Consider the following 26,706-nt stretch of genomic DNA (forward strand, 5'->3'; position numbering starts at 1 on the left):
ATGGGTCAACAGATGTTGGAGAGAAACTCATGGGCGGAGATAAAGCGGGAAAGAGAACAAATGATTAAAAAGACATCCGAAAGTTTGACTTTCCACATACACAGAGGAAGATGAGCTGCGTGGTTAGTGTTGATCGTCGAGGTTTGTGGAGGAGAAGAGGGGAAATTAGCGCATCTGATGTGCTAAACATACAAGTATGAACTGATGAATTGCATGAGGAATATTTAGTGTAAACTTTGTGCCAAATCAAACATGCGGACCACATGATCTGCTGTGGCGACCTCGGATGGAAGGAGTCAAGAACCAAACCACAAAGAGCCATTTTGGAAAATATGTGTCTCTCTTGGCCTGGAATAAAGTTCACAGTCACCGCTGGACTGCCAGGGAACTACTTGCTAAGGAGTATGAGAAACTAAAGCTAGCTGTTTCTCCACGATGCAAAAGTAATTCTCTGCTGGCGTCATGGCTAGCCTAGCGCACACAGAGGCGAGAAATATATTGATTTGTCCTTCTCACTTCTAGAAAAAAAAATAAGAAATGTTTTTCAATAGTCAAACAGTTCCCTTAGGTGTTTGCAGATGCCACATGTTGTTGTGGGAAAACATACTGGTTGGAGGTTATCGTGACTCATTAGTTGAAGGATCAAAGTCTGGTCAAAGTCACAAGGAAGGAAACGTTATCCCGGAGAAAGAGTGTAGTAATCAGATCATTAAGGAGAAAAGCCTTCTGTGCCCGGCTCAGGAGTCCAGCTGTACATTCACTTCCAGTGTGAACCCTGTTTAAACTAAACAACTTCACCGTCTCAGAGGAGGAAGACTGCGGGCCAGAGTCACGGCCGCTCCAGTTGAAAATGTTCTCTTTCTTAGAAACCCCCACAATCCTCTCACAGAAAACACCACTGTACCATGCAGGCATGCCAGCGCACTGGCGTGCTTTTTGTTGCCGTTTTTTTTCCCTCTGGGATGTTTGTGTGTACGCAGATGCAGTGAAGGTAGTCATTTGGCTAGTTGGAGCTGGGATAATGGTGTGTTTGTAGTTCCTGCTAGTTTTCTCCAGTGGCCGTCTCTCTGCTGCCACAGTGGTCGTTTGGATGTCTGCCTCCTCGTCACTTTGACCAGCGGGAAGGATGAATGAGAGAGGCACAGCAAAACAAAGCAACATAATTACTATAGGGATATGATTAACAGGAACTGACAATGAAATTTATACCTCATTTCTTTGGGAGAAAATATTTTAATAGTTTGTTGCTGCGCTCCAACATCCATTAATACTGCATTGACAAAAAAGGAAAGGAAAAAGAGCGTTGATGTGATTTAGGAAGTTTTTGTTCCTCATTTTGCAAGATGCTTGCCTTAATAATTATTGCAACACAGACGCCCAGTATGATCCTTCATTTCGCCTTGTCAGAGACTTAATAAACTTAGATTTACTGGTAATTTCATCAGTAGGTGAGCATTAAGTAATTTATAGTCAGTATTAAATGACCTTAACTGTTCATTATGAATTTGTTGTGCAATAGAATCTTGTAATATTAGTTGATTTAAAGGTGAACAGAGTAAGATTATGTGTTGATCAATATCGTCTGTTTTCTGTGCGCTGAGTATTTTCCTGATGAGTGGTTCTCTGGAAGCCATTATCACACAGGAATGATTTTAAGATCCTTTTCATTCCAGTTGCCATTTGGAAGAACGTCTCTTGCCAGTCCTCTAAATTTTATTCTCCAATAACATTTAACGGAGCTGCCAGTTGTATAATTAATTAGGCATGAGGAATAAATCATTCCGTTTTTCTCATGTTTTTAGTGTATTCATAGCCAGATTGTTTGCTTCACACCCACTGCAGGTTTGCTCTGTGTTGTATCTGAACATATGATGGTTTGTGATTAAACCCACACCAGTGACGCTGTCTCCACAGATATTAGGGAATCAAAACACTTGTAGATGTCCATCCACTGGTGAGATGAAAGTGTTTCGTCAGGAAAGATAGTTTATGCGGTCCAAGTTGCAGGTTTAAATTCCCTGTATTTGTGTTTTTTTTTTTTTTGTTGTTTTTTTCTCCAGGTCCACACAGCACTGTATCACGGTGCCCTCCCAATGAGTACCAGTGTGGAGGAACAGAGCTGTGCATCCACATGAGCAAACTGTGCAACGGCTCCCCCGACTGCACTGATGGATGGGATGAGGGCCCACACTGCAGAGGTACGGGTTCATGCACAAACACACATCTCTGGGACGTGCAAAATGAATATAAAATACTCCGCCGGTGAGAAGCGCAAATCTTGTGCTGCTGCATCTTATCTGTGAGGAAAGGAAAAAAAAAAAAATGAAGGCTTGGTGGTTGGAGGTTCTTTTTGATGATTCTTTATCTGTCAGTCATCATCACTGAAATCACCAGAATGTATAACATCACTGAGGTCAGAACAACCGGCTGATGCACCACATCAGACGTCTCAGTCAGTTTGACTGCATTGCTGATCCATCGTGTGTGTGTGTGTGCGTGCGTGCGTGTGTGTGTGTGTGTGTGTGGGTGTGTGTGTGTGTGTGTGTGTGTGTGTGCGCGCGCTGTCACAACACCGTGAGCCATCACGTCGTTCACGGACAAGTAGTCATCTTGAAAGTGGGAAGTATATTATGATGAGTCTATTAATGTCACATTAATGTGCTGAACCAGCAGATCCGATTCTAGATATTGTGCAAACCGACCTGGAAGCAAGTGAATAATGGCCGGAACTCAGTCTCTGCACTTTCTTTTTTTTTTTTTTGAGTCATGTCTGTTAGAATTCAGCTAAAGAACTGGAGTCTGAGAGAATCAGAAGGTCTGTCATGGAGCTGCTTCATGTTCAGCTCCTAACAGGGCATTACAGTCAGACAGCGGTGTTCATTACTAAAGAATACTATCGATTCTTATGCATGGCTAATCTGTTTTTGTTGTATTTTGTCTTTTATCTCCAATCAGCCTGCAGTCTCTGTCCTCCTTAGCCTTTCTGGAACATTTTCTCAATCAATCTAAGTAAATTTTTCTCGTAATGTTCAATCTCTGATATTTCAGATTATTAACTTGACTACAACTTTGGTCTCTGTTCTTATGCAAAGTTTGTCATTGTCCTCCTACCTTTCCAAGCTTCTTTTTGTCATATTTCCACGGCAGTTTCGAAAATGAGCTGAAATGAAAATATTTATTGAGGAAACATGGAGAGAGGAATGGGAAAGGACATCAATTTTTCATGTGTTTTCAGGCTGGTGAGACTTCTGTGCAGTAGGTGCGCGTCGTTTCTCATGTGGGGATAGAAAAGCTCTCCGAGGGAAAGCCGGCTGTACCTGCAGGGCTCGCTAATTATTTTACAGCAAAGACTGTGTTTAAAATGTAATTTGGAATAGCATTTGGTTAAACTGTGCGTGCGTTTGGGCGGCTTTCTTTCCGAACTAAAACTTTATTTGATTTTTTTAAAACTTGCTCCAAATGAAATATTTTGAGCACGTGTGACAGTGTGTTGTTCAACTTGTTGCCCGCGTTGTTTTCTTGACCGATCTCTGTTGTTGGTACTCAGACATGTTTTGGAAAGTCTGGGCTTGTCTCTAATCTGGACTGTGGCTGTCCTTGAGGGCTTGTGGAGTGCAGCAGGAACACTTCGGCGCTGATTTGTGTAGGTCTGGGCCGAAGGGCTGCAGTTTTTGAAGAGGAAATCATCTGATCCTCACACAGGGCAGTATGGAGCCATGGCGAAAAAAAAACTAGTAAACAACTCTGCTGATAGATGTACGTTGATTTTTTTTTCTTTTTCATCCAATATGGTTCAAGTTTAGCTTTATTATTCATTGAGGAATTTATTTGGCCTATATGTAAAGCACAGCGGCAAAAACTGTGGCTTTTTATCTTGAGAGTGTAGCACTTTGAAGAAGAGCTTCTTTCTTCTCCTCCTCTCATCTCCCAGAGGTGTTTTGTTAGTGCAAACAGTCTGCCCATTGTTTCTGGGCAAAGTGAATCACTTGTGACTGATAGATCTCGGCCTGGTTTGACATAACTGTGTGTGTTTGACTATGACCTCACCGCCTCTTGATTTATAACTCACAGGATTGTGCGATGCAGTGTCGAAAACTCTGCTGAGATTCCACCCCGCGCGGCCGGTCAGCTGACTGGAAGGTGCGATTGTAGCATGTTGTTTGTGCTCTTCTATATTTGATGTGTGTGTAGCCTTGGAGATAGTCGGAGTTAGCAGGGCGGTAATTGATTCTGAGCGCAGGGCAGAAGTATTTATTGATTTCTGCTCTGCCTCTGGGCCTCCATTCACAGGCTCTGTGTTTGTTATGCATTTTACTTAAAGGAGGAATCTTCCTCATTAACATCTGATTAAAAGTAGGATTGGATCTGAGATGAGCTGTAGCCACCCAAAACTTATTAAAAAAACAAAACAAAGTAAAAACACTTTATGAAAGTATTTGAATTTAGTTTTAATTTGCCATCGCTCCAATCTCTCCTGTCATTCCATCCGTTTTCTTAATTCTACCTTCAGTTTCTCTTCTTCAAGTGTAAAGTTTTCAGTGTATTTTAAAGTGCAAAGTTGGTAATTAACGGACACTGGTCAAGATCAATAGCAATAATATTTAGGATGCTAACCATCCTGTGCACGTCTCCATCTCCTGTGTGGGGATCTCTTTTGTGTTCACAGATCTTGGCAGTAAATTGTATTTCCTGCCATACTGGTGATTCTAATTAGCTTTATTTGGAAATGGTTGGGGTGTGTGTGTGTGTGGGTGTGATGTAGTGTGTGTGTGTGGGTGTGTGTGCCTCCATGAAGAACTGGAGAGCTGAACAGTGGTGTTTTGGCCTTTTTCTCTGCGGTAGCTTAATACTGAGTAAAATTCACTTTTGGAGTATACAATCATATTGTGCAAAATAATACAACAAAGTACACACTCCATAACTGAAATCCCCGTTCAAGGCTAAATATCATCTTTAAAAAAATTATATTTCTATTGTGATGTTTTTTTTTTGTTGTTTTTTTTTTCATTTCTTACCTTTTTCACAGGTGCACAGACCTGTTGCTCACACCTGCCTGCTTGTTGTTGAAAACTTTTATCTGTGGTGCAGTTTTGTTCAGGAAATGTTTTCAGGGACTCGTTCATTGAACAGCATATTGAAAGGCTGCCGATCTCCTCGACCTGATGAGCAACTGCGTGGACTCAGACCGGGCATTTTTATTTTTAATACTACCCCTTTTTTTTTTATGTTCCTCGCTGTCGACACAAGACCACAGGCACTGAAGTTTAACAGTTAAGCAGCTCGCAATTATGCAGTCGAGCACCCTGCTGAGCGCCGAGTGAAAGTGTAACAGTGGCGGCTTCACTACACCTGTGTCTGATACCTACGGGCAAAGCTGGGTCTTCTGCAAGAAAGCTCGCTAGATGAATGGAAGCTTAATGTTCACTGTGTTTCCTGTGGGTTTATCATGGCGTATTGGATGAAATATTGCATAATTAATACGAATAGACTCCCCTGTTAGAAGCACTGAAGCGATTTCCAAACCATAAAATGTCAATAATCACAAAGAACATAAAAACAATACTGTTAATTCTCACATTCATTCTCTCTCTATGCCCCCCTCCTCTGTTTTTCTCACCCTGTGTCTCCCTTCAGAGTATATATCCAACTGCTCTCTGATGGGTTGTCAGGAGAAATGTGCCGTCACCCCGCTCGGGCCTGCTTGTTACTGTAAGAGTGGCTACGAGATCAGCCAAGATGGAAAGACGTGCAAAGGTGAGTTCCTGCCAGGCACAAGTGGGTTTTTTCTCATCACCATGCAAGTCCTCAGGAAAAGCAGACGATTCATCTCTACATAGATCAACCTTTGTGCTTCATTCTTGCATGAAAGGCTGCTGGCAGGATGTGAATAACAGCGCATATTACTGGTAAACAAGCTGGTCACCAGCTGCAGTATAAGCAGCTTTTTTTTTTTTAGGGAAGTAAACCGAAAGCAGAGCACACAGTGGAGATTTGGGGCCGGAGCATTTCCCACATGAGCCTGTTTGAAAACATTCGGTCTTACGATCAACACTTGCAAACCCCCACAAACATACTATAGTAGAATATTAAACCTAAAGAAGTTACAAGGCCAATGCAAGAAAACAAAGTTTGATCCAAAACCTGCACTCAAGCATCGTTTGTTGATTTAAGCGAAGTGAAAGTAAATAATGAGCAGAGTTTATGGAGAAGTTATCCAGCATGGGTTAGTCCTCCATTCCTGACTGAAATGAGCTATTTGCGTCGTTAAATGAGTAATAAGGACCGCTGTGGTCGCTGTGGTTCAGACTTTGACGAGTGCAGTGTGTACGGGACCTGCAGCCAGTCCTGTACAACACCGAGGGCTCCTACAACCTGCTCCTGCGTGGAGGGCTACTTGTCCAGCCGGACAACCGCTCCTGCAAAGGCCAAGAACGGTAGTGCCTCTCAGTACAGCAGGCTTCAGTCTGGAAACTCTTCCCCCTTTTTATGTTTGCTCATCGTTCTCGCCGAATTTCAGTGCCGGTGGACCGTCTGCCCGTTCTGCTGATCGCCAACTCCCAGAACATCCAGGCCACCTCGCTGAGCTGCACCACGGTGCACATTGCTGTCCACCAGCACCAAACAAACACGGCCATGGACTTTATTACGCCCCAGGAAACCGTGTGCTGGATCCACGTGGAGACACGCCCTCGTCCACACACCTCAAATGTGCCTCCATTCCCAATCTGAAGAGCTTCACCGAGGAGAGGGTGATCAATATCTCGCTCAGCCTGCACCGTAAGTCCTCCATAATCACACTGTCTTGGTTTTAATGGCTTCAGAGAAGAAAGAGCAACTTTTTAAACAAACGCGGTGGTGTGGTGTCACGATCCAGAGGTTGTTGGTTTGATTCCCCAACAAGATCACTATTTAGGCCATCATATTTATAGTTGATCTGATCTAACCTCTGGGCCACCAATGCTGCCTTACCGGTACGATACGGTGCCTGACAATCTGGAAATACACGCGTTTGGATTGAGGCGTCTTCCTGTCTGGCATTAGGTAATGTTTTGAAATCGTCCTTTGCTTACTGTCATGGTTTTCTCTGCCGATCAGACACAGGAAGTTGCTTCATTCCATCTGCAGCCGATCCTGGATCTATTTACCAGAACAGTTTGGCAAACGCTTCCTGCTCTGTGAACTGGTAATGCGGGACAACTGCTTGTCCCACATTGATAACAGTGGAAGTATTTTTCACCAACTTTTAACAGCTTCTTCGGGGAAAATGCAAAAGGAATGCTGGGCTTGTGTAAATGCCCTCTTTGAAAGTTAAATGTAAACAGGTGAACAAAGAATGCCAGAAGTGCAGCCAAAACTAAACTGCCCATCAGTTTCCTGCTGAATATACAGGTCCTGAGTTCCTCCGTGCTCCTCTTGCTGTGAGTCACAGATATTATGGCAACATAATGAAGCCAGCTGTGCCTCATTGTGTTTCAGATAATTCAGAATAGCATTGTGCTTTGGAAAAAAAAAAAAAACCATCTTGACTTGAATGCAGATATCTGCGCTCGCATGTTCTCAAATGTAAAGAACCTTGGGGTCAGAATCATCCTCACCCACATGCTGCTTCCACTCCTCGCTGCACTGCCTTCGCTTCAAAACGCTGCATCCTTTAGTCATGCGGCGGTTCTGCTTTCAGGCAGTTTGTCCTGCGTGAGTCAGAGGCAACAAAACAGCCCCGTCTTCACAAAGCCGGCAGAGATCTATCCTTGAGGGAGTTGACTACAGCTAATGTGCTATCATACTTATCTGCAAAGATTAATGAAGACTCGGCTTTGAACCAGAAAAGCCCCTGAGTCTGTTCCGTCATTATGCTCATCCACTTTGTCCTGGTTTTTCGCTTCAAACAGGAAAGACTGATGTGACAGGAAGGCGGTGTGCGCAATAGGGGGGGATTTCAAAAGATATGGGAAGAGTCTTTCCTGATTTACATATCGATATTTTTACATATTGAGCGCTTTGGATATAACTTTGATTATCGAATGAAAGAATAAATGAGAAGGCGCGGACCTCTGATGGGCTCAGTGGAAAGAAGCGGAGTGGAGGCCGTGCGGAGCTGAAGCTGCGGCTGACAGCAGCATGATAATGTTCGGTTTTAATGCCAGGTTGAATATTTTCTCACAGAGGTCACGGCGAAGTCCCACTGGCTGAACAGATAAATTGAAGTCCCTCCGTCAGCCGACAGAGGTTTGAGCGAAGGGCGAGAGGAGTGAAGAACTCATTATCACCGCTACATAAGATTCATGACAATGCAGTGATTCCAGAATGATAACTCACAGTTGCACTCCTTTCATATTTCCTTCTTTTGTAGCCTATGCGTTCGAGCACATCTGTGCAATGCACAACAAAATCTGACTTTAAAAAAAAATCACTAATTAGCATTGCAAAAATACTTTAATCAAAAAGTTAAAGAAAAAGAAAGAAAAACTTGCCAATCCGATATTAGTTATTAATGATATACAGTTCAAATAATTAATCTCATGCAGGTAAAACGTCAGCACGAAGTCCATCTTCAACCAGCATAACAAGCTTTCTTATCGGTGAAATCAAATATTTTGTGGCTAACAGTCATGATCACGGTGATTACAGATAAAGGATGATCATAGCTGCTGCAGCAGCGCAGCTGGAACCAAAAACCTCAATGGCTAAAAATTGACTCGCCAATTTAGGAGCCAGAAGAATTTTGCAGGAAATTCCAGCAGCCTTCAGCTGGTCTCTCCGCGATGGTCCTCCACGCACATGCACGCCCACGCACACTGCAGCGCTTGTGTTCGGCCGCGCTGATTGACACACGTGTGCACTCCCACTCCGCGACAAAATGGAGAACTTGCTGCACGGAGAAGGAGGGCGGGAGAAGAATAATGGATAAAGATGAAAACTGTCACTCTGCTGGAGGGAGCAGTTCAGGGGCAAGGCTCTTAGGTAGTTTTTTTTTTCCATTGGAAGATATTGTACGGTTGTGTATTGTGATCTTCCAACAGGGCCCAACGAGAGCACAAAACAAAAATTACGAAACCTGTTTTTGGGGTCTGTTTCGAGCGATCGCCCACACAGAAGAGTTAGATTTTGGACGGCCCGCTGGCGCGTGAGCGTGACAGAGTAGGAGGAGCGGGTCTGTGCTTACAGTCCAGGCCAATGGCAGGGCTGAACATACAGGAAATGATGCACGTGTGGTTGGAGTGACTCATGACCTCAGTATGCCACGATGAGTTGTCCAGATGTGTCTCCACCTCTGTTGCACTCTCACTCTCTCTTGTTTCATCACATTCCCTTTGAGCGCTTTTTTTTTATTTTTTTCTCTCTTTTTCCCCTCAGCCCTATTTTCTTCTTCCAAACTTTAGGAAACACAACACCGTTGTTTGTTAGTTGCTGTGTTAAACACAGTGACAGTCAAGATTCTTTCTCGTTTCTATCATGGTTTACCACCTTTTATAAAACCAAAAATGTCGTCAGAAATTGCAGAAACGTTCAATAGTGTCGATCGACCAAAGTTTGTTGGTATTTGTTATAAACCAACCTATGGGGGCTGGATGTGTGTATAAATACCATTCTAATCTGGAAAACCAAAAAGATGTTATCTGGGTTATCTAGGGAGCAAAGCAGGATTCATGCAGCATAATCCTGTGAACGTCTGCTCGAATATTCACAGGGGAAACATTTACGAGCTGCTCTTGAATTTCCGTCTGGAACCAAAAGCACAGACCTTCAGACGGATAGTTGTTTTTTTGCTCGCATGATTAATTCTGTGAAAATTAAAGTAAACTTAATATCTGCTCATCAATTAAAGTTGTGTTTTACAAGGAACAGTTCAGGGCTAGTTAGTGGAATAAAAATACCCAAATCCCAGTGAAAACTGGATCCTAAAAGACGATTTGTCAGGCAAGGTAGCATGTTTCCAAGAATTTATGCTTTTAATTACGTTCTCTGCTCTTTCTGTTTTGGTAACATTTTATAATGGAGTCGCTCTTGTCATCCACTGGTTTATAATAATCACTCGGTGGCTACCTCGCCACAGAAAACATGATGCACTGAGATCTTTTTTCCTCTTGGAAACCTACTAATGGCAGCGAGTGGACGATTTAACACCGACTGAAAGTCTAGCGCTGATGCTCCCTCGCCACGCAGCAGAGCGGTCTGCACTGATCCTGGAGCTGCCGCTAAGCCGGCCTTCTTCTCCTCGTACCGCGAGTAGCCGCCGTACCTGCTTCTCTTGCACAGCCAGCTCCAGTTCGCCGCTTAGGACAGACAGCGGCCTGAAAATCTCCTTAAGAGGTCATGTGCCGTTAAAAGGCAATCCAGTCAGCACATTTTCAAATCTTCTTTCCATTCAACCCTCTGGTCAGCTCTAAGCTTCTCCCTCTCTCGCTCTCCTCTTCCATGCATTTTGGTTTTCAGTCCATGCTTTACTCCCTTAAAGTCCTCAATTTATGTGGCTTTGAAACATGCTAGCGCCTCTCCAGTACTGTGTGTCGCATTTCTCCATTTGGAAAAGTAAAATGCATGTTCTTTGCGGTTCTACGGGGAGCAGACAGGCGAACAAGGAAACGTGTAGAAAATAAGTTGTTTAGGTCGAAGAGGAGTAAATGAATAAGGCAGCTGGTTCTGTTCCTTCAATTATGGCTGTGGTGTTTTTTTTTTTTTTTTTTTATAGCACAGTTTCAGACAGTCAGAGCTGCAGTTAATGAATCCAGACTGTTTCCCACATCTGGGGACCAGACAAAGGGGAGGGATTGAGGGGGGATGATGCATGGGGAGGAGGAGGAGAGAGAGAGGGAGAGAGAGAGAGAGAGAGAGAGAGAGAGAGAGAGAGAGAGAGAGAGAGAGAGGGAGAGTGGAGGAGATAGAGGAGTCTCCGGCTGTGCCGAACCTGTTTCTGTTTCACAGGAAACGGAGATCATTGCAGTCAGACAACAAGGGACATTTTTTTTTTGTCCTGCAGGTTTTTTTTTTTGCATACTTCTCTAATATTGCACAATTCCTCCCCCCCCCCATCCACTCTTTATCCATTGCTTAATCAGGGAATCAGTGCGTTGTGTGGCAGCTGGAAGCATTTAAACAGAGAACGTTGTGTTAAAAATTAAGAGCACCTTTGGGAGTACGGCCCCTGATTCCCATAAACCTCAGAAATGCTGCTGCACAATGGCCAAGTTTCCCTGGTGGAAATCAGATCTCTTCCTTCTCTTCTGTCCTCTTCTGTTTTTTTTTTTCCTCACTTTGTCTTCCTTTCATCTGCGTTCCGATACATTTTTCTTTTGATCTGTTTTCCACTTTTACCTAAATATTTCAAGCCTTTCTTTTTTTTTTTTTTTCCTCCCTCCTCCCTTCTTCGCTGCTCAGAAAAAAAACGTGTCAGTTTTTCTTTATTCATACAGCTCCTCTGGAATCACGGGCAGATTTATTAGTCCCACTTTTATTGTGCTCATACGCCGATGGAATCTGCTTCATCATTTCCCGAAACCAAAGCTTGTCTTCCGCGGTCGGAGAAATCGATACTCTGGTCTCCCCTAAATGAGCGCGGCGGCGTGCTCGCCCTGGTAAACACGCCACCCTCAGCACTGAGCGAGGACCCCGGCAGGAACTGCTCCAGCCCAGCATGCAAGAGTGTGTGTGTGTGTGTGTGTGTGGGTGTGTGTGTGTGTGTGTGTGTGTGTGTGTGTGTGTGCGAGAGGGCACAGCGTCGAGCTTGTAGCAGCTGTGAAAATACAAGTCTTGTGGCTTGTCGATCCCTCCCTCCCCGCTCTCTCTCCAGCTCACGGGCACATGCATAGTTTTTACCCCTCCTGCCAAGATGAATATTTAAAGTTATTACTGCCAAATGCTGGAAGACTCACTTTCAAAATGTTACTTAAATTGGCTCAATTTTTTTTTTTTTTTCAAATATCATAACTGCGTGAATAGCGTTCCTATATTGCAGACATCATGGCTGACCTCTGCCGTTAAGTCTTCTTTGGAACTCTGTGGTCTTTCGGTTCTTTGTTTCGGTTTGAGCCCAGTTCCACTGCTTTTATTTGTGCTCACTCGTTTCATAGCAATGGTGTCAGTTGCTGCAGGCATGCTGTTTTACTTGTTATTTGGCGTGAAACCACATATTAGACAGTGATTTGAGAGAAACGGACAAATTGTCGGCGACAGAGAGAAGGGAGAAACATTAAGCAAGGCGTCCTTATTGAATAAAGGCAGTGTTTATGCTGTAATATTGTCTGTTTCCTAATCAATCTGCCTCCAGCTACATCCAAAGAAAACACTCTAAACACTCCAACGGGAGTTACCCGTCGAGCACTGAACATTAGTTTTTATCTTTAAAAAAGTTATCTTTGAAGAGCGAAAACCAAAAGTATCTATCGAGTTAAACCCAACTACTGAATAATCATGGATTTTTTTTTTTTTTTTTTTGTTCGCTCTCTTCACAGCTTGCTTCTGAACCACGGTGGTGCTAGAAGTAAAAATACCAAATATTAGAAGTTTAGTCATAAAGTGTCACCACTTCCTTCCACTGTCTGTCCAGCAATCAGAATTCAAAATGTGAGCAGAAATACATCCTGGCGATGGTGTTAGAGACTGGAGATTACACAACGCAGATGTGGACATTTAAGACATTTCTTCACTAAAATGGTCATAGTTGAAAGAGCATTTTTTTTTATTGTTTTTTTTTTAATTTAAGGCTTTAGCCATCCTTGTATTATCGTACTTAATTAACTCCCCAAAAATGTCTTCAGTTTGAATTCAAGCCATAAACTGGGAATCATTGCTTTATATGTGACTCAAAAATGAATGCGCAAACACAATTAACAAAATTCAACAAGAAACAAAAGTGCAATTAATCAAGATCGGCTCTCAAAAAGTTTTAGTAATTAACTAATTAAAAATGTAAGAACAGCCTTAATTATTGCTGATGTGTTGTGTCACATAGACTTAATCTCACGAGCAGAGTATTTAACCATAATTATTTTCCCCCTAAAAGTCATAGAATATAAAGACACTATTCATCTCTGTTCACTGGAGGTAAAGTGTAAATCTGCCTAAATTGGAAAGTCAGTTTCTGAAATGTTAGCACTTCATGCATTTAGAGTAGTTAAATAAATACCACTGATTCTTTTTGGACCACTCAATAATCTCCCATCTCCGTTCCTTCAGCTTTAAACAATGGCTTTCTTTCTCCGATCGCTGGCTCAGGCTCGCTGTGGCCGAGCCGCTGTTTTAGGAAAAGAAGAAAGAGGAGGGAGAGAGGGATTCTGGGAGAAGGGCGTATTAACTGAAGAGATGGGTAGAATAATGTTTCATGTTAGATTCTCCCTCGTTTCACCGCATTCCGGTGAAAGGTCGACTCATTTCTGATGCAATTTTTATGTCACCGATCCTAAATGTTCCATAATTTTTGTGCGTGTGTGTGTGTGTGTGTGTCGTCCACTGCACATGTGTAGGTGTTTGATTTTTTTCTGGCGGGTGGGGCGCTGCTCTTTCCCTGCGAGCACAAACTCAGGAAAATAAACCCAGTGGAAACCACACGTCTGTCGCGCCGCTCGGAGCAAACACACTCTCATATGCCGTCCGTCAGGGCGACGCTGAGTGACGGGAACATTACTGAGACGCTTGCTAATTGGTGTCGGCCGTCATCCTGTTTTGTCAGTCAATAGAGAGGGCCTTACGTCCAGACCTGGGGATCTGTGCTGCGTGAGTGGAGAAGTGTAGAAGCCGCAGTGCAACGCCGACTAATTTACCTGATCACGCGCCGATGAGTCAAACTGTAACCCATCTGCTACAAGTATGGACGACAACATCACAGGTTTCACGTCTAGCGCCATTCAGAATGAGTCACTCTGGGTGCTTAAAACTGTTTTTTTACTTCACTTTGGCGCTTCATGTGTCCCCGTCCTCTTCCCCCTCCCCCCCCTCCCTCTGGACAGATGTGGAGCAGATGGCCATTGACTGGCTGACCGGAAACTTCTACTTCGTGGATGACGTGGACGATCGGATATTCGTGTGCGACAAAGACGGCCAGACGTGTGTGACGCTGCTGGATCAGGAGCTGTACAACCCGAAAGGAATCGCCCTGGATCCCACCATGGGGTCAGTTTATGCTCCTGTTGCGATGTACAACAACACACACCCATGTTCCCTCCCAGCACGTTGCTCCAAGTTCACTTGTTTTCACTCCACACAGCATCCACGGTGAAAATGTACAGCAGATTCCACTACAGCGTTTTTGTGAGAAGATGGGAATATAATGACAAAACTCATCTGCTGAGGAAATGTTCAATTTGTGACCAAAAAGTTTGGTTCACAGCCAAAAACATTTAATAATTAAGATCTCCAGCATTTAATCAAAAAATATAACCCCCCCCTGGAACTTTTTAAGGCCACTTCCCTGATAAAGTATTAAAATACTTAGTTTTTCACTAATTCAAAGTCCCTATTTTATTTATCCGGAGATCCTATGTATGGCAAATGATGGAAATCATACGACTGTTTCAACATTATGAGTGAAAGTCTGGACCGGCTTCGGGTAGAAAGGGACTAGCCAGGCCAACATCGCTCACAGCTGAACCTCTGTGTCTTCTAGGAAAGTCTTCTTCACGGATTACGGTCAGATCCCGAAGGTGGAGCGCTGCGACATGGACGGCCAGAACCGGACCAAACTGGTCGACAGCAAGATCGTGTTCCCCCACGGCATCACGCTGGACCTGGTCAGCAGACTGGTGTACTGGGCCGACGCCTACCTGGACTACATCGAGGTGGTGGACTACGAGGGGAAGAACCGGCACACCATCATCCAGGGCCTGCTGGTGAGGAGAGCTGCGCTGCGTCTCTCTTCATCCCTCCTAAGCAGGGAGATCATCTCCTGTTAATTTACTGCCTTTTCGCATGCCGTTCGCGATGTTTGAAGCGTTTAGCGTTCCCTCTACGTATATCTATGATGCACCTTATGCTCCCTCTGCACACTCCTGTAATGCATTCTTCACCGGTGAGTTATGAGCAGAGAGGGGATGGTTGACATTTGCCTTTTCATTAATAGGCTGATTAATAGTGTCCAATAGCGAGGCTGTTGATGCTGCAGCGCTGGCCCGGCGCACTGCCTCTTAAACTTGTTACCATGACTTTTAATGTGATCTGCAGGGAAGTAATGGCTTTCATTTACTTACTGAGCCTGAACGGCACCGTCACACACACATACATACAGCTAACAACTAACCGTGTGTGTGTGGTGTTGTGTGTGGTGTGAGAGACTGTGTCCCGTCGACAGGCCATTATTAGACGCACATCTCTCACTGTAGACGTTAAAACAAGTCTGGGTTTTTGAGAGGGTGTTTCATCAAGCGTATGCATATTTTCTAAGGCTCAGCAGCCCGTTGTGTGAAAACATTTAAGTTCACATCAGTATGATGCACATTTTTCTCTGGGCGCCGCTCGTCTGGGAGTAAAACCGACCTGGTGAACGATGGTGCTTCAGTGAGCCCGACGCTAGTTGGTTTCTATCCTCATCTTTCTCATTGCCTCAGCGGTGCACAGGAGCTCAGACTGCGTTTCTTGATGGTTTCCTGTGTTTCTTTGTTTTGCCGAGCTTCACACAGACTCCGGCCGTAGAGCACAGCACAGATTACAGCACGCCGCGGGCTTCAGGATGTGCACATGTCAGAGATTTCTTTTTTATTTCTTCCTGATTTTGACAGACGGAAACTAGTTTGCCCACAAGTTTTCTCCTTTGAAACTTGCCGGATCTCAGTTCTGTCCCTGCTGGTAGACACTCACAATCTGAAACACACATACACAAAAATAAAATAAAACAAGTAGAAACAGCATGGGAAATCATAAATATCTTAGCTTGCTTTTGCCTGGTACATACACACGCTAAACACCACATAACACTGAAGTGTGTGATTGTTTGGATTCCTTTTGTTCCCAGTTCTTCATGCATCGGACTTATTAGTTTAAATGATTGTGTATGTGCATTTTTACTCGATAAAAACCAAACCGCTGCATGATTGTGATGCAAAGCAGTGCAGAGCTCTAAAAAACTGTTTACTGAACCACAGAGTCACTCACAAGCAACGCTGTCCGCCAAAACAGCTTTCCACAGTTTATGGCAATAATGCACTCTTATTTATGGTTTTTTAAAAGCACTGATCTCCCTCAGGGTCAGATGTGAGACTGCAATCATTGAGTTGTTTGGAGTGGATTAGTTTATTGAATGCTCTCCGAAACAAACAAAAAAAAATGGATATGTTAAAAGCTCCCATCGAGATGCAAGAAGAGACTCTCTCAGTCCACAATTGTGACTCTTCTCTCTTTTCTTTTGTGTGTTTTGTTTTTCTCTTTTCATCAGATCGAGCATCTCTACGGGTTGACTGTGTTTGAAAACTATTTGTATGCGACCAATTCAGACAACGCCAACATGCAGCCAAAGACCAGCGTGATCAGAGTCAACCGCTTCAACAGCACCGACTACCAGGTGGTGGCCCGGGTGGACAAAGGAGGAGCGCTGCACGTGTACCACCAGAGACGTCAGCCTCCAGGTACACACACACATACACACACACACGAGCAGTCAGATTTCAAGTAGGGGTGCAGGATTTGAGGCTTTACCGTCGTGGTTTTCCAGTGCGGAGCCACGCATGTGAGGTGGACCAGTTTGGGAAAGCCGGAGGCTGCTCCGACATCTGCCTGCTGGGGAACGGACACAAGACCCGCACCTGCCGCTGCCGCTCCGGATTCAGCCTGGGCAGCGACGGCAAGTCCTGCAAAAGTGAGTAGGACTGCGGGTGAAACGAAGAGGGACTGACTTTCAGGCTCCCCATGTGATAACACCTCCGCTGGAAAGTCATCAAAGGAAACTAAAAGAAGCAGCAAAGCGTGGGTCAACAAATATTTCAATTTTAAATCAGTAAATGGTCCAACTTTTCTAACTTTGGGTCTCACAGACATGTGAGTTTCTAAGACTGAATGTACTGTTTTTGGTATTTTTAGATCTGGATCATATTTAAAGTCGTCCAGAGTTGATGTGTACGTCCTCCCAAAATAACCGAGCATAAACTGGGGAGTCACAGTGAATCAGCTCCACTGACCTCCAGCTGATGGTTGGAGCAGGACGCAGCTCTCCCCTGGGCGCCGCACCGAGGAAGAGATGTGAACAAAGTAGCTGAACAGCAGCAGCAGCAGCAGCATAACTTCTGGCTCTCTTGACTCTGCTGACCCTCTCATAAAGCCATCAGCCTGATTCAGCTCATTCAGAAAACTGTTTAACTCTTCCACTCACCAATAATAGCGTCCCATCGATCTGCTTACAAAGAGTGGAGTGTCCTTGAAAATGACGCGGTTGATTTAAGTAAAGTCAACCCTTCCTCCGCCGTCTTTGTCTCTCAATTATATATCATTTATTTCAAGTTGAGGCTTTTGGTGATGTTGCATTTCTTGTTTAATCAATACACCTAATTTACAGAAAATAGGCATCAGCATTATGAGGCGGCAAGTGATTTTTCACCCGAGAAAAACGGCACATGGGCGGCTGTGACATGAATGCAGATCCCAGATTTTTCATTAGTTTTCATGTTTTGCTGCAGAACCCGAGCACGAGCTCTTCCTGGTGTACGGCAAAGGTCGTCCAGGGGTCATCAGGGGCATGGATATGAACGCGAAAGTGCCAGATGAATACATGATCCCGATCGAGAACCTGATGAACCCCCGCGCTCTGGACTTCCACGCTGAGAGCGAGTTTATTTACTTCGCTGATGCCACCAGCTATATCATCGGACGTCAGAAGATCGACGGGACGGAGCGGGACACCATCCTGAAGGAAGGTAGGGCCTCCAGCACTGCTTCTAATGAAAGGTTTGGAGGCTGATATTTTTATTTTTGGCACCAAACCTGTGTGATTACCATGAAAAACATGACTGCCAAAACCAAAATAAATCAAGATAACATATCAAGTTAATGAATGATTTGTGATGAAACAGTAATGTGTTCATATTTTCACTTTATAAATGCTTTGAGTTTCAAGGATTCCCCAAAGCTTCATGATTAGAGCGTGTGAAAAGATTTAAATCCCCTTGAGATTAAATGTTTTTGCACAGACAGACACACACACAAACACACATTTTGCAGCGAATTGAAAAGCGTTTGTGCGCTCGTCCATGAATCTGGTGTAATCTGAGAAAACACCAGCGCAGGCTTAACATACAAACTCCAGGAAGTCTGAAACCTGGTGCACATTATCTGCCGTAACACGGTGCCATCTGCTTCAAAGCAAGGTAAATAAGAAGTTCAAATCATCACAGAAGCTCCCTTTGTTTCCACGCTTCTCATCCTTTCTGTGTTTCTTTATATTCGCTCGTTCTTCTCAACAACGGTGTGTGTGTGTCTTCCAGGAATCCACACCGTGGAGGGAATAGCTGTGGACTGGATGGCGGACAACTTGTACTGGACAGACGACGGGCCCAAGAAAACCATCAGCGTGGCTCGGCTTGAAAAGGCTTCGCAGACGCGCAAAACCCTGATCGAGGGGAAAATGACTCACCCCCGGGCCATCGTGGTGGATCCTCTTCACGGGTAATGCGGACGTGGAGTTAGACTGAGGCGGGAGGAGGTTTGGTATTTTTGTGTCAGTGAATTATTAGAGACCGCTTGAGAACGGTGGAAAGGTGCAAGTGGAAGGCAGCGGACGATATAATGCTGACGACCGGTTGGCTGGTTAATGAAGCGTGGCATTTGTGTGCATGTGTTCATACGTGCACGTAGTTTGAGGGAATGCAAGGATGCAGGTACAAGAGGTAATGATGGGTGGTGATTCCTGAGATGCGGGCGATGAGTCAGGTGAAACGGTTCATTCTTTATCAGGAAAAATCACGTCGCTGTTCACTTTTTTTTCCCTCCTTTTGTAATAATTCTGTCAATTTCTTTCTAAGATATCGAACAAAGTCTTTCATCCTTCTGTCTGGTCTGGTCGATCATTGTGATACGCCTTTTGATGGCTCTATTTATTGTTTGCACTAGCAGGGATGTGTCCTACTGCTTCAAATAGCCCCTAATCTCCCGCCGTGCATAGACGGTTCTTATTGACGAGACCTCCCCGGGCCCTTTACCGAGAGAACAGATCGTCATAAATACACACATACACAATCTTTGGATTGCCGTTGGCGGGGGTGACGTGCGTCCACACGCTCCCCAGGGGAAAGGCACTCACTTTCACTAATGCCTGCAATCAATCAGGCTCAGAGGAGAGAGCAAAGACGGGAAGAAAAGACAGATGGAGAAAGAAAAAATCAAATGTTAATACTTGTGTCAATCATAATCCAGTGAGGGGTGAAGACTCCAGTTTTTTTGCACAGTGCTGGAGACAGCCGGCGCTCGCAGGCTCTGCATAGATCAGTGCTTCAGACTGACAAGTCCTCAAGAGTCCTGCGACAAACATTAGTGTGCCTGTGGGCAGAATGAACGGAGAAACGCCGCAGAGCCGTCTCACCTCGTACTCAGAAAACTGCGGCTGCTTCAAGTGCAGCAGTCACAGCGTCTCAAGACGTCCAAATCAACGTTGAGTTTCCCTGTTGCTTCCTCAGCTGGATGTACTGGACGGACTGGGAGGAGGACCCCAAGGAGAGCAAGCGCGGCAAAATCGAGCGGGCCTGGATGGACGGCTCCCACAGAGACGTGTTCCTGACCAGCAAGACAGTGCTGTGGCCCAACGGCCTGAGTCTGGACATCCCGCAGGGCATCCTCTACTGGGTGGACGCCTACTACGACCGCATCGAGATGGTCTACCTCAACAGCTCCGGACGCAAGGTCAGGACGACGGGCTGGAGGACCTGATGCAGAGCGGCTCAGCTGGGTCACGGCGGGGGCGGGGGGGCGGTTGGGTTGAAAAGCTGTGAGCGCTCTTAAGGAATGTGTGGGTGGTCCATCAGAGTGCAGCAATAAACTCTGAGGCCTTGAGTTTTATTATGTCACGGTTTTAGTACATTTTTGTGTGTTCCCTTAAAGTTTTGTTCATTTTTTTAATTTGTGCTTTTTGTATTTCCGTAATCAGGATAAATTATTGTTTTGTTTTTTTTTATATTAGATTAAAGTCTGTTTAGATATTATTGACACACTTCCTCTACAAACAAAAAACTGAAAAGGGACATTTTAATCCCCGTCAATTTATGACCTGCACTTGGTAGGGTTATTGCTTCAGCATTCAGTGAGTTCAAATGGCTGTGACTAACTGGGCCTCGCAGCAAAAACCTCATTTAAATGCTAACTGATAGAAAACAAATGAGGTCATCCCGTCGCACCGTCTCCAAATGAATGAGTGCAAGCTCACTTTGCTCGCTCGTTCTGGGAGAGGACGACAATAGAGAGTAAAAACGCTTTTCTCGTTCAGACGGTGTACGAAGGTCAGGAGCTGAACCACGCCTTTGGTCTGTGCCACTACAAACACTTCCTGTTCTGGAACGAGTACCGGAGCGGCAGCATCTTCAAGCTGGACACCACCACGGGCACGGCCACCCTGCTGCGCAACGAGCGGCCGCCCATCTTCGAAATCCGAATGTACGACGCTCAGCAGCAGCAAGGTGCGGACGCCGGACGTTACGCTTCACACCCATCCGTGCACGTTGCACCCTGAAACAGCCGTGCCCGTGAAGCGGAACCCATATCTTTGTTTTGGATTTCGTTCCACAGGCTCAAACGCGTGTCGCGTGTTCAACGGAGGCTGCAGCAGCCTGTGTCTGTCCGTACCAGGAGGCCGGCAGTGTGCCTGCGCAGAAGACCAGATCCTGGACCCGGCTGACAACGCCAGCTGCAAAGGTGGGCGCAAACACTTTGGATGTGTCGGTGTTGAGTGGCCGACGGGAATTTCTCACGGCACTGATTTTGCTCCATTACACATAGAAGGTCTTGCTTCCTGTATGTCTGGGAGGATGAGTCAGAGTGACTGTGTCTGTGTGTTCTTCAAAGTGTTTCCATAAATTCATGCTCACAAGAGGCGGATCCAGTGGCGTATTACAATTTAGTGACAACAGTGAGATATTACAAACTGACTCTGTTCCCCGTCTCTCCCTGGCAGCCAACCCGTCCTATGTGCCCCCGCCTCAGTGCCAGCCGGGGGAGTTCGCCTGTAAGAACAACCGCTGCATCCAGGAGCGCTGGAAGTGCGACGGAGACAACGACTGCCTGGACAACAGCGACGAGGCCCCCGAGCTGTGCTGTGGGTCACTGCACACACTCTGCATCGCGCTCTCACACTCATATTGGGTCCTCACTCGTTTTGAGGATGTTAGAAATTTTCCTGCGGACTTGAAATTCAGCCCAAACTCTCACCGTAACAGTAACCTCACCTTTAATGGTGCCGATCTGGAATCTAATGAGTGTATATTTGTGTGTGTGTATGTGTGGGTGCACAGTGTACGAGTGCCAGTGTGTGTGTATGTGTGTGTGTGTGTGTGTGTGTGCAAGCAGGAATGTAGCAATTTCAGTGGATCTGGAAAAGCTCTCTCTCTCTGTCTGTCTGTCTTTTTGTGGTCAGACTGCAGACATATTTCTGTTCCAGACAAAACAAACCCCGGTCCAGGGCGGCTAGAATATCTGCCCTCTCTTTTATTCATTTGCACCTCACATGTCTCTTCTCTTTCACCTTTCCATTCCCCCATCCACACACACACACACACACACACACACACACACACACACGGCTTCTCACTTTCCTCCCCGTTTCCTCCTCGCCGTTCAATGCGCCCTTTCTTCTCCCCTCCAGACCAGCACACTTGTCCCGCCGACAGATTTAAGTGCAAGAACAACCGCTGCATCCCCCTGCGCTGGCTGTGCGACGGGGACAACGACTGCGGGAACGACGAGGACGAGTCCAACACCACCTGCTCCGGTAGGTAAACACACTCCCCACGCAGACGTCTGACAGGCGTGTTTTTGTCGTTTCCACAAAAAAAACGTGAGCTTCCCCCCCCGTGTTCCCTCTCAGCCCGGACCTGCCCGCCCAATCAGTACTCGTGCGCCAGCGGGCGCTGCATTCCTATTTCCTGGACGTGTGACCTGGATGATGACTGCGGCGATCGCTCGGATGAACCTGCGTCCTGCGGTTGGTCCAAATTCGCATTTTCACTCACATTTGTTGTATAATACAACTTATAATAGAATAGACGCATAATGGAACTTGTCTGTACTGCTCCGTCCACAGCTTACCCCACCTGTTTCCCGCTCACTCAGTTTACCTGCAACAACGGGCGCTGCATCAACATCAACTGGCGCTGTGATAATGGTCAGTGTCCAGCGTTTCTCTTCCTGTTCTCCGCTGTGTTGTTGTGCATTGGCTACTCCTCTTTCTCATTTGTCACCATGTTGCTGTGCATGTTTGGGCACCAGCCTCACATTGGCATATGCTCTTCTTTATTTGTCTTTTTGTGCATTGATGTGTTTGTGTATTGTTTTGTGTGTGTGTGTGTGTGTGTGGGTGGGTGGGTGTGAGTGCATTTTTGGTTTTGTTGTCCCGTGTTGTGCCGTTCGCCCACTCTGCTGTCTTCCGTTGGTTCTGTCTTTCAGAAAAGGATTGTGGGGACGGCTCTGATGAGTTGAATTGTCCAAACCTGACCGGTTAGTGCATAGATCAACATGCACCGCAGCAGCAGCCGCGTTGCCAGAGTAGCAGTAGGGCCGGACTGGGCGGGCTGAGAGTCAGGGCTGCTTCTCCTGCTGATTGAACACGGTCGCAAGCTGAGGCCGAAAACTGCTGCCATTCATCCAGGGCGCTGCGCGCAAATTCAGAGCTAAATGTGCTTTAATCATATATTATTCAGTGAACTAAACACATTGAAATCCCAAAGTGCTGGTTTTGTATTTGTGAATTAATTAAAGCTTAATTTAATTTTATGCAGATTTAGCGCCGTGCCAGGTTAAATTAAAAAAAGAATATCTTAACTGCCGAGTCAGTAGTCTCCCCGGACCAGCGTGCGGTCTGGAGCGTTACTTAAAGATCTACATCAGGTTGCATTTAGCTCCTCAGAACTCTGCTGCCAAGCTTAATGTATCAGCGCTGGGTACATTCCCTCATGGTGCATGGTCTGATCTATGCAGTTTCTGTCATTACTTCTCATCTCTCACACTCTCTTTCTTTTGCATTGATTGTTTTCACCGTCACTGTGTTAATTGTAGTAAAACGAAAGCACACACACACAGTTTTACACATAGTTTTCTTTATTCCCCGGGCGCCTCATGATGTGAAGGTGAGTGTTGGTTGACTGCGTTTATCTTTCAGATAACGACTGCGGGGACAACAGCGATGAGGCAGGCTGTAGTCACTCCTGCTCCAGCGCTCAGTTCAAGTGTAACAGCGGCCGCTGCATCCCGGATTACTGGACCTGCGATGGAGATAATGACTGTGGCGACTACAGTGACGAGACCCATGCAAACTGCACCAATCAGGGTCAGTGTCTTAACCTGTTCGTCTGTAGGAGCTTCTTATATTTAACAACAGATTGCAAACTTTTTGGTACAACAGACAGAAATAAGGAGAAATTTGGGGTTTTTAATATAATTTAATATCATGAATGGTCAAGGAAGGGTTAACCCTAACTCTGGGATAAATCCTGTCAGCAGAGATGTGATAGAATCATAAAGGTTAATAAGCTAACACACTGTCTCGTGCATCGTTATGTTGCTTTCAAACAAGGATGTACCGTATTTTGACTGTCGTCTTTAATGGCATCACTTTTAAAACAAAGTCTAACCTGGCATCAAATCAAACGAAAGCAACACTCTGAATATCAACGCTGTGCAAAAGTATGAGTTGTTGCATTTGATGGAACGGTTTGTTACCAACCTCTAACACAGCCTCTAATTATGTGCAGTTATGGATTTCGTCTGATTGTAGCCTGTTTTCAGACGAGTCATCGATGGAGATGGAAATGCCAAATTAGGCTTCACAGGAGAGGAGAAACACTTTGGTTTTGATGTAGAGAAGTAAAGTACGTCACTAAGAAGAACCTTTGTTTTGCGCTATTCACCGCTCAAGGGTGAAGTCTAAACATTAAAGATCAATATTCTCAAACAAATTGGCATCGCATTGTTTTTTGTTTTTTTTTAGAGCATTTATGGAAAACAGCAGTGATGGTTTGTGGTTATCATTATGTTTGGATGGTGCATCTCTGCGCTGCCCTGTCATTTATTCACTCCGCTCCACTCTCTACTCATAGCAAATATTTACATTTTATCCAGATCGTTTGTTTTATAAGTCGCACTGGGATCAGTGGGATTGGTTCAACCGCCGACGAGACGTAACTCTCAGTCTTGGTTAAAAGTAACGTGACATGAAACCATGAAGCAGATTAAGTCAGTTAAAATGACAACAACAAAACAAAATGAATGAATGGCTACCATTTTAAGGCACATACCTTCATATTTAAACTGTGATCTTCAGTCCTTCTGGCCTTGTTTTCGGTCACTTCAGTCTCATGAAGCCTTTGTTTGTCCCACAGCCACTCGTCCACCGGGAGGTTGTCACACAGATGAGTTTCAGTGTCGTATGGACGGCCTGTGCATCCCCCTGCGCTGGCGCTGCGACGGCGACACCGACTGCATGGACATGAGCGACGAGAAGAACTGCGAGGGCGTCACGCACATGTGTGATCCGGCCGTCAAGTTCGGCTGCAGGGACTCCGGTGAGGCGGCTCGCCCTCAAATCAAGAAGGGCTCGACTCGTACGCAGTGAGCGTCACCTGCCTTTTGTTCGTAGCGCGCTGCATCAGCAAAGCCTGGGTCTGCGACGGCGACAGCGACTGCGAGGACAACTCCGACGAGGACAACTGCGAGGCGCTGGTGTGCAAGCTCTCTCACCACGTGTGTGCCAACGACTCCACCATCTGCCTGCCTGCAGAGAAACTTTGCGATGGCACTGATGACTGTCCAGATGGCTCTGATGAGAAACTCTGCGGTAAGAAACCTCCGTGGCCCAGCTCCGCTTCGGTACGGGGAACTCAGAACAGCAAGAGAAACACTGCGTCGTCAATCATAAAAGCATTGCTCATGCGTAGATCTGTTGATATTCTGCTCTGCAGACCTGTGCTCACTGGACAATGGCGACTGCAGCCACAACTGCACGGTGGCCCCCGGCGAGGGCGTGATCTGTTCCTGTCCGCTGGGCATGGAGCTGGGACCCGACAACAAGACGTGTCAGATTCAGAGCTTCTGCGCCAAACACCTCAAGTGCAGTCAGCGCTGCGAACAACACAAATTCAGTGTGAAATGTTCGTGTTACGAGGGCTGGGAACTGGAGCCCGACATGGAAAACTGCAAGAGCACAGGTGAGCCGCCGAGGAAACAGGTGTGAGAGAGAAAGGAACTGAAACTGCACAGCTGACGAAATTAGCCGAGTTTGCTTCAAGACTCAGAGTGAGGAAGGGTGTGCAGATCTGGGATGAACTGAGGTGAACTTATCCAAGCAGGAAACTGTGGTTGGACAACAGGCATTATATCAAAATGTGATCCTCTTTTGGACAACAAACTGAACACTGGAAACAGGAAAAGAAGAAAGAGTTTTTGTGCTGGACAGTGAAGTACATGGCTAGGAAAAGGCTTAGTAAGAAAACCCAGGAAGACTGAGGTTGTGGTTTTAAACGGTCATTTTTTTTTTTTTTTTTTTTTTGTAATGTGAAAGATGAATCTAAAATATCAAACCATGCATCAAGAAGCTTTCCATTAACGCCACTGAAAGGGCTCGTTGTGAAAAGCAGAAAACACTCTTTTTAATCAGCTTTGAAATTTACCAACCATATAAAAACTACAGTGATCCCCTGCAGCAGCTCGCCGACCACGAAGCAGAAATTTATGACGCTTTTTTTAACACGAGCAGTCCTCACAAACTGGCCACTGGCACCCTGTCATTCACGCCGCTGCTGCTGCTGCTGCTGCTGCTGCAGCTGCATGTCTGGCTGCCTGTGAGCTGCAGATAAGTGCTGTCTTATTTACACTACGTTTTAATTACTCAGGATTAGAGCCACTTTAAGCGTAGCCCCTCTTTTATTGGACAAGTCACAGTCTGCAGTGTGAAACACGGCTGCGATGTTTCTATGCCGAGCTGTAGAGACATTCAGCATAATCTGCAGTCTGCAGCCAAGCGAAACTATTAACCCCTGACTGTCCGGTTGCTCATGATTTTGTGTTTTTTTGTTTTTTTTTTAATGTTTGTTTTCCACAGATCCTTTCAAACCCTTCATTATTTTCTCAAACCGCCACGAGATTCGCCGCATTGATCTGAATAAAGGCGAGTTCAGCGTCTTGGTCCCGGGCCTGAGAAACACCATCGCCCTCGACTTCCACCTCAACCAGAGTGCGCTGTACTGGACCGACGTGGTGGAGGACAAGATCTATCGTGGGAAGCTTTCTGAGAATGGAGGTGAGCAAAGTTGATTGTTGATTAATATTTGATTATTTGATTATCCCATCAGCCCCATTTCTTTAAGAAACGGATTAATCTGTGAATGGCATTTCAGGTTCTATCAGCAAACATCAGAAGTGGCATTGGCAAACACAACCTAATTATGACTGCAGTAGCAAGAATATTTCTCTATGTGTTGCATTTATATGCATTAAATAGCAGTGCGCCATGTTTAAAAAGCGCAGCCCTCAGGCGACATACAGTAAGTGTGTGTTTCCATTGTTGCAGACGGGGTAATGACTCATCTCAAATAATGA

The 26,706-nt window shown here is 45.4% G+C and overlaps 1 protein-coding gene across 1 annotated transcript in view; it reads left to right on the forward strand.

Annotated features, from left to right (window-relative positions):
* Positions 1-26,706, forward strand: part of LOC115387906 (low-density lipoprotein receptor-related protein 1-like) — an 80,184-nt gene that overhangs the window by 23,345 nt on the left and 30,133 nt on the right. The window contains 23 exon segments of the mRNA XM_030090809.1: positions 2,061-2,198; positions 5,635-5,754; positions 6,306-6,434; positions 6,518-6,673; positions 6,676-6,777; positions 13,944-14,106; positions 14,600-14,822; positions 16,361-16,550; positions 16,637-16,780; positions 17,595-17,831; positions 18,399-18,579; positions 19,587-19,809; positions 20,390-20,579; positions 20,689-20,814; positions 21,074-21,214; positions 21,761-21,886; positions 21,983-22,099; positions 22,199-22,279; positions 23,273-23,440; positions 24,492-24,674; positions 24,749-24,946; positions 25,071-25,316; positions 26,210-26,407. Of these exon segments, the coding sequence (XP_029946669.1) occupies positions 2,061-2,198; positions 5,635-5,754; positions 6,306-6,434; positions 6,518-6,673; positions 6,676-6,777; positions 13,944-14,106; positions 14,600-14,822; positions 16,361-16,550; positions 16,637-16,780; positions 17,595-17,831; positions 18,399-18,579; positions 19,587-19,809; positions 20,390-20,579; positions 20,689-20,814; positions 21,074-21,214; positions 21,761-21,886; positions 21,983-22,099; positions 22,199-22,279; positions 23,273-23,440; positions 24,492-24,674; positions 24,749-24,946; positions 25,071-25,316; positions 26,210-26,407 (3,780 nt within the window).

The sequence above is a fragment of the Salarias fasciatus genome, chromosome 5 (assembly GCF_902148845.1).
Source record: "Salarias fasciatus chromosome 5, fSalaFa1.1, whole genome shotgun sequence".
NCBI lineage: Eukaryota > Metazoa > Chordata > Actinopteri > Blenniiformes > Blenniidae > Salarias > Salarias fasciatus.